The 14682-nt window shown below is 39.4% G+C and overlaps 1 protein-coding gene across 1 annotated transcript; it reads left to right on the top strand.

The window, feature by feature from the left end:
- The first annotated feature begins 9835 nt into the window (after positions 1–9835).
- LOC148759060 (olfactory receptor 8S1-like) lies at positions 9836–10753 on the top strand. The gene has a single exon (XM_088797447.1). It carries the CDS (start codon positions 9836–9838, stop codon positions 10751–10753), a length of 918 nt encoding a protein of 305 aa, XP_088653573.1.
- The last annotated feature ends 3929 nt before the right edge of the window (positions 10754–14682 follow it).

Genomic DNA, 14682 nt, shown 5'->3' with positions numbered 1-14682 from the left:
TCATGGCTTCTGTGACATTGGCTGTCAAAACTCTGATTTGAGAGAACAGAATCCTAACCACCTCAGGGATGATGTAGATGCCTGATCACTGCACTGTACACCTGAAGCTGAACCTGAACAATAATGAATGTCAACTACAAGTTTATATATATAGATATATATGTATATACTTACAAGAAGCGGAGTACAGCATTAGGAATAGAGACAGTGAAAATGTAATGGCTGTGTGCGATGTCAGAGGGATAGTGGATGGGGGAGGGGCGTTGACACAGTGTGAGGGATATAAATGATAAACATCTACGTATTACTTTTTGTGCACCTGAAACTAATAAAAAAAATTTATCAACTTAAAAACAAAACAAAAAAACAAGAACTCTGATTTGAAAAAATTGCAATAATCAGACCCTCACATTCTGGAATTGTCCACAAGGAGGCAGTGGTATCCTAGCCATTAGGTCTGAACTAGCTGCATATTTACTTTCATGCTTCCATAGATTTATAAACTTGAGCTTCACAAACTTCATTAAAAAAAATAGAAATTTCTGACACAGTGGTAACTCAAGATTATTTTAAAAATACAGTGTTTGGAATCAGTGTTAAAAAGGAAGTCAAGGTTTCATTATGTATTTTTCTCTTATTCTAATTATCTTGAATTTTTTATTGTATTAAAAGAAGAGAATAAAAGGGGAAAAGAAGTAGGAGTAGGCAGAGAAAAGGTAGTGCAGGCTTTATTCTCAGCTTTCTAATCAGCCTTGTTTAGCCAAACTCCACATCTCCCAGGCCTCCCTAATCAGCCCGCAGCGTGTCATCACCTCTCTCTTGTTTCTACTTCAGGTAAAAATGGCTGTGCCACCTGCCAGATCTAATTCATCTCATCCAAGAAACCATCCTAGCTTTGTTTCTTGTAACTTAGAGCCCCTGCTTTATTTCTTAGCAATAACAGGAGTTGCCTGATTTATAGTGCCGTGATGCTCCAGGGTTAAAGGAGCCTCTAATTCCAACTTATCTAAATCAAAAGGTTTTTCTCTTTTCAGCTCAGTTGAAAGTAAAATATGTCCTTCCTGGTTTTCCCAAGGCCAGAATAAATGAGCTGCAAATGACATGTGTATTTATGTGTGTTTGTGTAGATAGATAGATGTAGATAGATACATGACATTTCACTTACATATTTTGCATAAATAACTTTGCATGTATGTGTGTGTGTGTGTGTGTGTGAGAGAGAGAGAGAGAGAGAGAGAGAGAGAGAAACAGGCAATGTGCAAAATATTTTATATTTAAATAAACTTGAAGCTGTATCCTGGCTCTACACTATGTTTAAACTTCTAGTTGCAAGGCTTTGGGCAAGTTACTTAATTTATTTGAACCTTAGATTATATATATGTATGGATTTATAAAAAGGAATATATATATATATATATATATATATATATATATATATATATATATATTTATATATATATAAAGGGATTTTTTTCTTTACTCCTCTAGTTTTAAAGTGGTTGGATTTATACCATTACTGCAAGAATTCTCTAATTCAAGCTTCAGAAAATATTTTATTTAAATCCACTAGTTGAAATTTTAAGTGAAAAGAATATTATATGTTATCTCAATAGATGCAAAAAAGCATTCAATAAAATTCAGCACTTTTCATTATAAAGGTCTTAGAAAACTGGGAATAGTAAGTAACATTCTTAACATGATAGAGTAATACAAAGCCTATAGTAAACTTTTGCTTGAAGAATGCATTTTGGGAATTTGTCTTCAATTAAAATAAGGCAAGAATGGCCACTTTCACTTCTACAATTTAATATTGTATTGAAAGTCCCAACTGATGCAATAAAAGAAGGAAATATCATAAATTAAAATTTAAGAACTGGAAAGAAGAAGAATAAAGATTAATTATTATTTGAAGATGATGTGCTGATCTACATAGAAAATCCTATAGAATCTACAGATTAACCCCAAACATATTCAAATTCATCACATGTGCTTTAATATGCTGAAAAATGCATAAAGTGTGGTATATTCATACAATAGAATGCTACATAGTAATTACATGAATAAACAATTTCTACACATCAACCTGGATACATTTCTAAAACACATTGAATGGAAATAAAGCTAATTTCAGAATGTTTGGTAACATATTCACAGGTTCCAAACAGTAGGAGTGGATGTTTTTGAGGGGCCATTCTGCCTACCACAGGAGGCTACGTTCTGACTTTAAGATGGTGGTTCTCTATAGGTAGAGTAAGGGATGGGGGAGTGGTACAAAGAAGGCTTCAAATCTATGTCCATTTTGAAAAACAGTCTGAAGCAAATGAGCTAAAAGTTAAGATTTGTTAAGTATGTGTGGGTGTAGTGAAGGTTCTTTATATTTTTCAAGTCTTTATGTATGTTTGGAAAATTACATAATAAAAACACTTCCTAAAATAAATAAAAACAAAAAACATTGTAAAATACAGAAAATGGTGTTTTATGCATGTCAGTGTTTTAGAGCAAATTCATACTGCTTTTAGAAGTCATTAGTAAACCACAGAGATGCTTTAGAAGAGTGATTGATGCAGAAATGATTGCCAGGTAATGCAATTATTACTTTATTAACTTGGTTGTAAGGCTAGGACAGAAGTTACAAGGGCATATGGAGCTGGGAAAGTATCTTTAGAAAAAAATACTTGTTATGCACACATACACACACACACACTCACACACACACACACACAAATACACACACAGAAAATAGTTTGAATGTGCTAAATGCAAAAGACAAATGGAGAAGAAAAATTGAAAACCAACTACCGAAGTTTAAAGGAGCTAGGTCCCAGGAAGCAGAATGGAATAATACGTTCAGCACAGGTGGAGTATTTGTCTTGGATTGAGAAGGGACCCCTGTACTACATTAGCTCAGGCTGCCATAACAAGATACCGTAGACTGAGTGGTGCAGATTGAGAGAGAGCAACTTCTCTGGTCTCTTCTTATAAGGGCACTAATCCCATGGTGAGGGCCCCACTCTCATGATCTCATCTCAAACTAATTCTCTCCCAAAGGCCGCATTTCCAAATATTATCACATTGGGGATTTGGATTACAGCATATGAATTTTGTGGGGGGACAAATTTAGTCCCTAGTATCTACCAAATTGAAGGAGGAAGTAAAAACAGTCATATATATAAAGGTATCTAGGCACAGATAGAAAGATATGTAGAAAGTTCTTATATGTTGGCTACAAAAAAAAAATGCATGCAATGAAACATCCACGCTCTTAATCTATAGCAGAAAGAAAAGACAAATAACAAGGTAAGAGTAACAATGAGAATTCTGGCATTCTATGACAAAGACATTCAAAATTAGGAAGGGAAGAATCATGCCATATGGATGGACACTGTTGCTTGCCTATATTATTGTTATTTTACCTATTTACTTGCTAACAACTTTAATTTTATTTAGATCCCCAGCACCAGGGAATAAGACATAATTATCTAACCATTCAAGCAATTCTGCTCTCCTTGACCAGATACTCCGTGCTCCTGTCTTCTTTGCAGCTAGAGTAGCACTTGATAGAGTATTTGCCAATGAATCTAAAGGGAACCCTCTGGAGAAACAGTCTTTGCTCTCCTTTCTAATTTGGAAATGATGTATGAGAATGTGTTGCTAGGAGATACAGGAGCCGTAATGAGACTATGAGGGACAGGGCAAAAAATTATAGTCACATTAAGCCAATAACTTATCATGGAAATACTGAATCAAATCCCAAATCTCATGCACCCCAGATTTATTCTTAAATAAAAGCAAACGATTTTATTGGTTAAACTATGGCTATTTAGGTTCTCTCCTATTTTCATCCAAATGCATGCTAACCGATAATGCAATGCCAACATAGAGGAAGAAAGCAATCTATGAAAAAATGAACAAAAAACTCAAATTAATGCCTTACTTCCTTTGGTAGAAATATGTAATATGAACATTTCTCTTAAAAGGGTAGGGAGCAAAGAGCAATTGGGATTGGAGAAAAATGGAGACAAAAGAATAAAGTAAACTAAATAAAAGCTAAAAAAAAAATCAGCATTATCAAATAGTAAATTAGCAATACCTAATAATAATAATAGACAAGGCATGGACTAAAATAAAATTATTAGGGACTTTCACTTCTGTTAACTACTGACTAGGTAATTTGGACCAACACACCTTTCAAAAACAATAAATCTGAACAGCATATTTTTAAGATCTCCTCTGATGATATCTGAAAGCTAAGAAAGCAGTGAAGAATTATGAAGCCATCATCCCAAAGAAGATAATCCAGAGAAGCAAGCTCAGCATTTGGGGTGTCTTTTTCCCATTGGGGCATCTTTAAGAGGTGGTTGAGAATATTAAAAGATATTTGACAATTTCCTAAAGTGATTGGAAAAAATGGAATTCAGGGACCACCAAGAGCTGGATTGGAACCTCAAAGGAAAACACCCTGAAGTAAAGTTGGGTTGGAAGCAGGCTGGCTTTGTATGGACTGAAGCCCAGCTTCGTCTCAGCCTGTGGAATTACACAGCGTGATACAGAATTGCTGATGCCCATGGCTGCCTGATAAAAACAAGTGAAAGTTTTCTCTGGAGGAAGAGAATACAGCGCAGAGCTTTAAATTATTTCCATAACTTTTCATAATAATATCCTGTTCTCAATGGAAAAAATCAAATAAGAATATGGAGAAGCAAAAACTAGAGACAGTGGAAGCAAATCCAGAGAGGCTACTTTGAAATAAATAAGTTGAAACTATTTATGGAGATTTAAGACAAGGTTGAGAATTTTGGCATGATATTCCTGGAAATGTTAAACAAAACTAATAGAAAATTCTAGAAATAAAAAACTCAATGGCTGAAATTAAGATCCTAATGTATAAATTTAAAGCAGATTATACAGTGTTGAGAGTGTGCTAGTGACTTGTAAGATCGGTAAGAAGAAAATATACATAGTAAGCCCCAGAAATAATGAAGAAAAAAGACAATATGAGATACATAACATATAGAATGAGGACAACATACACGAAGAGAAAGAATGAGATAATGATGAGAAAATAAGGCAATGTGTAAGATAATGGATGAACATTTTCCAAACTGAAAAAATACATCAATTATAAATACTAGCAGTCCTATAAGTAAATCCCAAGTCTGACAAATGAAAAAGAAAGTTTCACTTTGTCACATCATAATAAAATTATTAAAAATCTAAAGAGAAAATATGAATAATGGCAAGAAAAAATACAAATTAAGTGCAGACAAGTATAATTAGACTAACAGCTAACTTCTTCAGAGAGACATTAGACTAACAAGGAGACAGAATACAATGAGGTATTATCTTCAAAGTACTGAATAAAAAAAATAACTCCTCCATTAGGATTTTGTGTTTAAGCAATATACAATGTCAGAGGGGCAGTAGTTGGGAGGGGAGTTATCACTTTGTGAGGGGAATAAATGTCTGATCAGTATGTTGTTTTGTACACCTGAAACAAACAAACAAACAAAAAACCTGAAAAAAAAAAAATGAATCCACACCACAGACTAAGAAAGTGAGAGGAATGATGGGCGATGGGGGGGAAACATGATCCCCATTATTCATGTTCCCATTTTGGTGATGTTGAAAACTAAAGCTCAGATAATTTTTATGGCCTCTGTCATGAAACTAGTAAGGAGTGTATTTGGAATTTGAGTCCCAATGATTTCTGACCCCAAAGCACCTATTCTTTTCACCATACCCCATGGCTTCTCTTTACTCATCAGTCTAATTCTAGGAACTGGGTGGAATTCCAATAGTATATAAGCACTGGGGCACTAGATTGGTAATTCTTTTCCAGTCTATGAACAATAAGATAGGATAATTTCAAAAATTTATTTCTTAGCTCCATTAAGCATATCACCAGGGCTTCTTCACTGTCTCCTTTTATACATAAAATGAAATAAAGACGTTAAGGAAGTGAAAAAAAGAGAGATATCTGTGTTCAGTACAACATCCTTTAAGAATGAAGATAAAATGAATTATTAGAAGACTTGCACTAAAGAAAAAATTAAAAGGAGTTCTTCAAGGAGAAAATGTTGTTCACAGATGGAAGTACTTATTTTCTTCTGAATTATTTTCTGCTTTATTAGTAGCTCTTAGCTTTGATTAATTTGAGTTAAACTCATCCATTGAAATCCAGTTTCAGTTACTGAATTTGCAATTCTGTGTGTAAAACAGTTGAGCAAAAACAAGTCAAATATGTAGGTAAATTTAAATTACCATTGATGCAATAATAATAATAATGTTACATAGAGTAATAATTGGCTTTACTATATACAATAATTAAACACATGACAACATTAGCAAGATGATCTAAAGGGAAGCTTTGAGTCACTTAGCTTTAGTGGGAATTCCCAGGGGGATCTTCTGGTAACTATTCTTAGCCAATGAGTCCAAAGTAGCCTCAGGCTGAGCTTTCCAGCAATCAGGATGGACTTAGACATCCCCCCAGGCTTTCAGATTATACCTCGCCTTCCCATTGGCCACCTTAACACAGAAGCCCTTCTGAATGGCTAGACCCGAGCCTCCTTTGTTAGGAAGGTGCTCTTAGCAATATATTAACAGTCATAGAGAGAGATTTGTGAAGAAATAATTGTGTAATTATGCTAGAGGAAATATGAAAGCAGTTGCTTTATTACTTGTTAGGAATCTGAAATTTTCAAGCTTTTCTTTTCATTGTCGTTTTATGGAATCATTAAGGGATAAGAGCAAAAATGCTGTCCAAGTTCAGAAGAGCTTTCTGAAGTCTATTTGCAGAGACTTTTGAGGACTGAGCTTACATATTTCTTTTTATGCACAGAATCTTAAATAGAAAAAGCAAGTCAGTTCACATGATGAACTGCTGTAGTACATTTTCTCTCTTGTGAATTTCTCCTGAGCTCAGAGGCATGCCCACCAGCTCAGAAAAACAGGATGTATTCTGTACCAGGAAAAGAGAGAAATACGGTAAGGTTTTTCCTCTGTTCTCTGGTGGTTTTCTTTGCTCCTGTGTTCTTTGCAGGTCTTTTCGTTGCAGGCCCCTTATACCCTCAGTTCCCACCACTTCCTGTCATTCCCTCATCAGGCCCTTCTGTTCCCTTCAATCCTCTCATCTTATCTTTGTCCTCCCAGCCTGGAGGTAAGAGAACCTTTCTCTCTGAAAGGTATTCATTTCTGTTACCTAAAATGTTTTGGTCGGCTCCTCAAAATCACTTGTCTCCCTTCTTTGGGGAAAATTGTACGTTTGGACTGTTGGTGAAGGAAAGAGGATGTAATGATTCTTCAGCACCTCAGTTGTCTTCAGCACATTTTTAGGAAGTTAAATCCTCACAACTTTCCCAGTAATTAGTTTTAGCTTTCATTTGACTCATGGGACAACGGAGACAAGTCTCTTTCCTGTATCTCCCTATATTCCTTGCTTCTGGTGAAGAAAGCCCACTCTATAGCAGAAACCTGGAAGTGTGGGGAGGTTAATCCCTGAGAAGTGTCTGTAAGCGGCGGGAGGAGATCAGGACATAAGTGATAGACTGTGGGCATCTCGTGACTCAGAAATAAGCTTCTCCAAGCACTGCAAACATATAGGGTCCAGAAATGAATTATAGCTTGAATTATAAGTATCCCCCATAATTAGGAACTCGGAGGTATGTGGAAGTTCAGAACAGGGCAGGAGACACTGCGCTAGGGCAAACTTCTCCATTGGTGAAATTTTTCTCCAGTGCCCTTCACACACTTGGTTTCACGCAAGCCCAGGGTGTCCAAATCCCTTACCGGTTCCTAATTAGGTATGCTCTCTGTGCGCAGGAAAGCCCTAGACTGTGCTCCTCCTGAGTCTCATTCATTCACTGACTTGTTCACTCATTCACACATTCGCTTTTGTTTTTAAATAACAGTTTTTGAGCAACTCCTTTGGGCCAATGATAATGCTAAGTACTTTTGTATGTTTCCTTTTAAAATGAATTCCTCTCAGGCAACTAGTCTTTGGAAATTATATAGTCAGCTAACTTCACTTAATTGTGATAATAACTGAAAACATATAGTGCTAACATTCTCAGAGCTGTTTCTATTCTAAATTTGGACTAGTCTGAATAAAGGAAGCCTTGAGAATAGTGAAATCGCAGCGGCAGGTAAAGGTGAGGATTTTACTTATTTCTGTGACCCTTTAGGTTACTGACACAGCGCATGTCTACCTGTGAGGGAGTCTGGCCTCTGACAGGATCCAGTTTCCAGGCTTGTCCTTCATGAAATTGTCCCGTGCATGATTTTCACATTTTGGCCTTTATTCCTAAGAGAGAGAGTATCACCAAAGTTTAGGGAATTTCTAGTGCTGGTACGTGGGGCACCATTTGGAGATGAGTAGAATGGTGGGAATCTTTCTTTTTACTGCCCTTCAAATATTAATGGATGGTTCTCTGTCTGTATTTCATGGCTTGATTCCTTGCTTTTCCAGCATCTTCTGTCAATGATGTACTCTTCTCAGGATCAATCCAGGTCACTGTAGCTAGAGCCAGAGTGGTGAGTCAAAAAAAAAAAAAAAGTCGTAATAATAGAGACTGAAGTCTCCATATGATTGAAAGCATTTAGCTTTTTAGAAGCAATATATGCAATTTATTTACCCATTTCTTTTCCTCTTTTAGAAATCAAGGAGATCTATATGCAACAAGAATTTTCAGACTGCACCTTCATACCACACTCTCACACTGACGTTCAAACTTACTCATCTCTTGGACCACTGGATTTGAAAAAGTTTTTCTTTAATTCTGTGCTAGTTATTGCTCAACTTGATGAGAAATATAGGTAATGTGGACTTGATTCCTAAGATAGCTTTAATTCTTTGTGTTTTTTGGAATAACAATGGGAGAGAAATCATAAGTCATGGGAGAAATAGAATGTGCTGGTTTTGCAGTATGAACACAAGTGACAGAGCAGTATGTGAAGGTCAAGATGGTGTGGTTACTGTGTGGAAGGGTTATCCCGAGTCATAGCTGTAATCTGGGTTGTCAGTTCAGGGTCAGCAAAAAAAAAGGCCACGCTTTAGAAAATAGGTAGATAGTCTATATTTACACAAGGCACGAGAGCACAGACCAGAGCTGAAACTGGAAACATCACCCAAACTGGGCACGGAGGTTATGTCCAGGGTACGTTTGCATATTGGTCAACACTTTTCTTGTGATAAATTACATAGCATCTGGGATATCTCTGTGCTACTTTCTCTCTAACTAAGTCCCTTTCTTCTCACTCTTGTAAATGTCCAGCCACTACCCCTCTTCACTTTCCATTAATGATCTCATTTAAATATTTGTTTAAAAATAAAAACCATTAGACGAGAACTGCATCCTTTCTGACACCAAATCTGCTGACTTTGTTCTTGTTTGATGCCATGAACTAAACCTGCTCTCATCTAAGGCCACGCGCCGCTTATGCTCTGAAACCCTGCTGCTCTCGGAGACGCCATTTCTGAGGTTTATCTTACTCATCCTGCAAAATTCTCTCTCTCCTCGATTATTATCTACAGTTTACAAGCATCCACTGGTAGATTGAATAATAAAACAACAATAACAAATAAAGTCTAAGACATTAAGGAAAGAACAATAAAGGTGGACAGGGAGCTATCAGGCTCCTAACGAGCCTGAGGAAATATTGTTACAGGTTTTAGGAAATCTAGGGATTTAGGAAATTTGTCATTTAGGAACACACGTTTTTGAGGAAGTATGAAACTTTGTGAAAGTAGAAGGTTAAGACGCTGGGATATTTGTTAGACGTAAGAAGAGGCTCCACCCAATTCGTTTCTGCCATTCCCGAGGAAATCTTGCCGGCAATGGGAAACCACAGTGTTGTCTCTGAGTTCATCCTCCTCGGGCTGTCTGCTGACCCCCAGGTCCAGGCCCTGCTCTTTGTGCTGTTCCTTGTTATTTACCTCCTGACCCTGATGGGGAACCTGACGCTGCTGCTGGTGATCAGGGTTGATTCCCGTCTTCACATCCCCATGTTCTTTTTCCTGGGACAGTTGTCCTTCCTGGATCTCTGCCACTCCTCGGTCACTGTGCCCAAGCTGTTGGAGAACCTCCTGTCCGAGAAGAAAACCATCTCAGTGGAGGGCTGCATGGCTCAGGTCTTCTTTGTGTTTGCCACTGGGGGCACTGAATCCTGCCTGCTCACCGCAATGGCCTATGACCGCTACGTTGCCATCAGCTCTCCCCTGCTCTACAGCCAGGTGATGAACAGACAGCGGTGCATGGGGCTGGCGTGGGCCTCTTGGGGTTTGGCTTTTCTGGATGGTCTCATCAATATCCTTGTGGCTCTCAGCTTAGACTTCTGCGAGGCTCAAACTATCCACCACTTCAGCTGCGAGCTGCCCTCTCTCTACCCTTTGTCCTGCTCTGACGTGACTGCAAGTTTCATTACCCTGCTTGGCTCCAGCTTCCTCCATTTCTTTGGAAATTTCCTTCTGATATTTTTCTCCTATGTTCGCATTTTGTCCACCATCCTGGCCATCAACTCCACCACAGGCAGAAGCAAGGCCTTTTCCACCTGCTCCTCCCATGTCATAGCAGTTTGCTTCTTCTATGGCTCAGGTTTCCTCCGCTATCTCATGCCACCCTCAGGCTCTCCCCTGGAAGCCGTCTTCTCTGTGCAGTACAGTGTGGTCACTCCCATGCTGAATCCTCTCATCTACAGCCTGAAGAACACGGAGGTGAAGGCAGGTGTCAGAAGGTTTTTGCGAAAATGTTTCTAGTGTTTCAAATAATAGACTACAACATGAGAATGAACAGAAAACTGGGTAGAATTGCAGTAAGTAGTCCCCAGATATTAAGGAGAATTCTCTGATATCAGGTCTCCCAGATACCTTACAGGTTTTTTAAAAAAAATATTTAAGAAGTGGTGGTGTTAATTATCTTGCAATAAAAATTCCAAGTTCAATCCTAGTCAGAGGGAGGTGGGTAAATAACCTGCTTGTCTAGCAATTTTTCTTACAGAAACATTGCATTTATTACAGACCGTATGGTAGACATTGTCATTGCCTGCTCAGGCTCTTTACCATCCTTCTAGTGGCTAAACTCCACTCGTTCACTATGGTTCCAAGAGACTGTTAATCATGGTGTCCCCAAATCCTTCTTCTCCACCCCCCATCCCCCCATTTTCTACTCTTTCTTCTCTGCATAGTGGCTGATTCTGGAACGAGCACATTGCCAATGTTAGGCCATTCACTCAAAGGGGAATTTTAATCTTGAGGAGAGATTCAGAGAGGCAGAGGTCAGCCATTCTGTTTGCAGCAGTCTGACAGGCTATGCCAGTGTCCCTGCTGTAAAGATCACTAGTGTTATCCTGGATTCTATTCAAGGCAGATTTATCAACATGAATTGTAATAAGCGCACATGATTAGATATTTGCATCATGTCAGGTACTGTGCTAAGCCCTTTACTTATATTATCTCATTCCAATATCACAGTTGGTTTAGGTGGCTCATGCACAGAGAACTCTGCCAGCTAGAGTGCTATTTGTCTATGGAACCTAGGGACAGCTGTTTCTCATTCCAAGTCCAAGCCATGCCCCTTATCCTGAAAAACAGCTTACTTTTAATTTTACGATTGTTTTCCTGAGGATCCCATATGCCTATTCTAAGGAGTCGGGAGGGGAGAGAAAATAAAACGAAACTGTATTCACCTGGAGTTTTCTCCTACAGGCTGAGTTTTAATCCAAATCCTTGTAAATAGATAATGAATAATAGGCACACTGGGTAAAGGACATTGGGAAGAAAGGTTGGGAAGTGTGTGTGTGCACGTGTGTTGTGTGATATGAAAAGAATGACATACATACACAAATATACATGTGTGTGTGACATATGAAGAGGGGGGAGGCGGGATGAGGGGAGTGGAGGGAGGAGAAGAGAGAAATGCATGCACTCTAGCGATTTATAGAATTCTAGCGATTTATCATTGGAAATTGGGGCCTCCATGAGCCAGGCACTGAGGTGGGTGCTTTGATCCACACATCTTATCCTCGAGCAGTCCTGGGAGGGAGGTGTGGGCGGACTGTTTTACTGTGCAGGCTCTGGTATGCTACGTAGTAACAGTGAAAAAGCTGAGATTCCTACTCAGGTCAGGGCTATTTGATTCCACTCTTTGTTGGGTTCTCTAAAGGAACACACGTTATTATGTCCTCTTTGTTTTATGCTGAGTCATCGGGAGCCTAATTATACTGCAGTGGGAAGAACTGGAATTTGTAGAAAGAAGTTTGGATTCTACTTCACCACGTTCCAGTCCTAGCACTTTTGGCAAGTCTCTGCCTATTGTGGCAAAGTTTTCCTCACCTGAAAACAGGGAGGAATGATCTTTACGTCACATGGCTTGGGGGGCAAGGGGTGGATTATATGAAAGCCTTTGTAACTGTAGAGTTCATTTCAAATATTATTGTTACTACTGTATTTACAGTGTCTTGCCCACTTTAACCAAAACATCTGTTCATCCGCAGAGAAGTCAGGTAGTGGTTTATGTGCTTTCCCACATGGAAGTCTCAGAGACTCCGGGATCTACTCACTATGTCTCCTCAGACCCTGCAGCTGTCTGGAAGAGAATTCATACTCTTACCATAGAACAGGCTTTCATTTTCTGCCAAGTTTTAGGCTTCTCAATTCCTCACTGGCTCTCAGACTTGAGGCCCAGTTAAACATTCTGAGCACTTTAATAAGCTAGGCAGCCTAGGAACCTAGAAGACACTTTTCACTCTCTTTCATCCTGAGTTCCTACAAATGCTTATCTCAAAACATGCTGCAAACTTCGAAAGCTCAAGCCGAGTCCCAATTCCTTTCTGAAGCTTCCCTAGACCACAAGCTCACAGGAAGCCTTTTCCCCCGACTTTATGGATAACATATTCAGTCTCAAGCAGCAGGTTCTGGCCCCCTCTCCACTTTGTCCAAGGGAAGCATGGTTTTGGATGGCTGGCCTTGATTTACACTACAGAGGACATGAGGGAGTCTTAGAGAAAGTCGACCCTGGGAGAAATTAATGTCCCTAGGTTGTATACCCAATTAACTGCTAGAGGAATTTCAGATTGATGGCCACCCGCTAAATTAGAATGGCAGAGATTTGCTGTTGTCCTTCCATTGAGGAGGTGGAGAAGAGAGAACAATGAAAGTCTCTACCTTTCCCAGCCAGGAAATAGGTGCAGCCAGAAGAAGGATGGGGGACAGGTGACCCTAGTTCTTCTCCCACAGAGCATATCCAAATCGAAGGACTTTTGGAGGTCAGAATAGCTCCATTTACTTTATCTGGATGTCCTTCCAGCCTTTTGTTCTCCATCCTGGAAGGCATGCTGTGCCATTTGTCCTTAAACAGAAATCAGACTCTGGGGCTTAAGATGGAGATGGCTTCAGGCCCTGGAGAGGCATAAATTAATAGGGAGAAAGGGCAGGTATATAGTGAGGAGAAAAGCACTTATTCATTGGAGAAGTACCAGGGCAGATGTCTCAGTAGTTCAGGAAGCATCTGTGTTTCGAATGGATAAGTTTGTGTGTGTGTGTGTGTGTGTGTGTGTGTGTGTGTGTGTGTAAAGAAAGATAAGAGTGAGAGTAAGGAAGTGTTTGCTCCAGTTGAAGTCTTTCTGTCTCTTTTTCAGTAAGAACAGAAATTCCAGAGGCTCTTGAGGTGAAGGTGAGCTCTAAGGCCAGGACAGGAAGTAGTGTAGAAAGAATCTAAGACTGGCAAATTCTCCATCCTCTGTCACCTCAGAGAATCTTCATGGTCAACTAAGTGTAGCACTGCAGGTTGGAGGTCTGTCAGCTCCAGCCTTCAAGGGCTTTGTAGGGAAGGAGGGAAAGCTCATAGCTGACACTGTCACGAACACATGGGCCTGAGAGGCCAGAGCAGACAAGAGTTAAATCCTCCTTTGAGAAGTTGCCTCCCAGTTTCCCCCTCTCATCCTTCCTCACCTTCAAAGCCCACTCAGGTACTAGGTGAATTATACTCACAAACTTACCCAGTGGGGTGCTCCAACTCCCACTTCACCCCCCACCCCACACTTTCCCCCTAGAATTTCTCCTTGAGTCCCATCGCATTTGCTCACTTATCAACCTTGCCCTTTGCAACTCTTCTGTGACCTCAGCTGTGACCTCACAGATCTGAGACAACTGGCTCTCCCCGCCCACCCTCAGCCCTGCCTCCATTCCATCAAATGATAATGATAAGATAATGAGATAATCTTGTGAAATTTTAATTTCTGTGAATTTTTGCTGTTTCACTGACTTCCACCCATTACATTAAACATCCTTCTGAGATACAGTAGAAATGAGCCCCCAAAAGAATCACTTTTTACTTTGAGGTTCCAAATAGGGTACCAAAAATTTGGGTTTGGTTTCAAAAGTCTTATTTTATTAAATGTAAATACTTAAATTATTCTACCTTTCTTTATGGCTTTGTTTGGCTATTTCTTCATTTTTCGTATAACAGGTGCTTCCTTAAACTGATACCTAATTTCCACTCACATTTCATTGGCCCAAACGAGAAGTAGGCACTCTTGGCTTTGAGGTGGCTGAGCAGTTCTGTCCCGCCGTGTACTCAGGCAGAGAACTGGAACATTGGTGAACGGCATTGCTACTAACCACAGCATGAGCAAGCTCTAAAGGTCCTGGCTTGAGACTTCCACCATTTAGACAGCAGGACCTGCTAA

The sequence above is a fragment of the Rhinolophus sinicus genome, chromosome 1, assembly GCF_057876585.1.
Source record: "Rhinolophus sinicus isolate RSI-liver-muscle chromosome 1, RSI-T2T, whole genome shotgun sequence".
NCBI classification, from domain to species: Eukaryota; Metazoa; Chordata; class Mammalia; order Chiroptera; family Rhinolophidae; genus Rhinolophus; species Rhinolophus sinicus.
Note: the sequence above shows the minus strand (reverse complement) of the source record. Positions and strands in the feature narration are given on the sequence as shown.

Coding starts and splice junctions, on each gene's coding strand:
- LOC148759060 (XM_088797447.1), top strand. CDS start 9,836: ATGGGAAACCACAGTGTTGTCTCTGAGTTCATCCTCCTCGGGCTGTCT.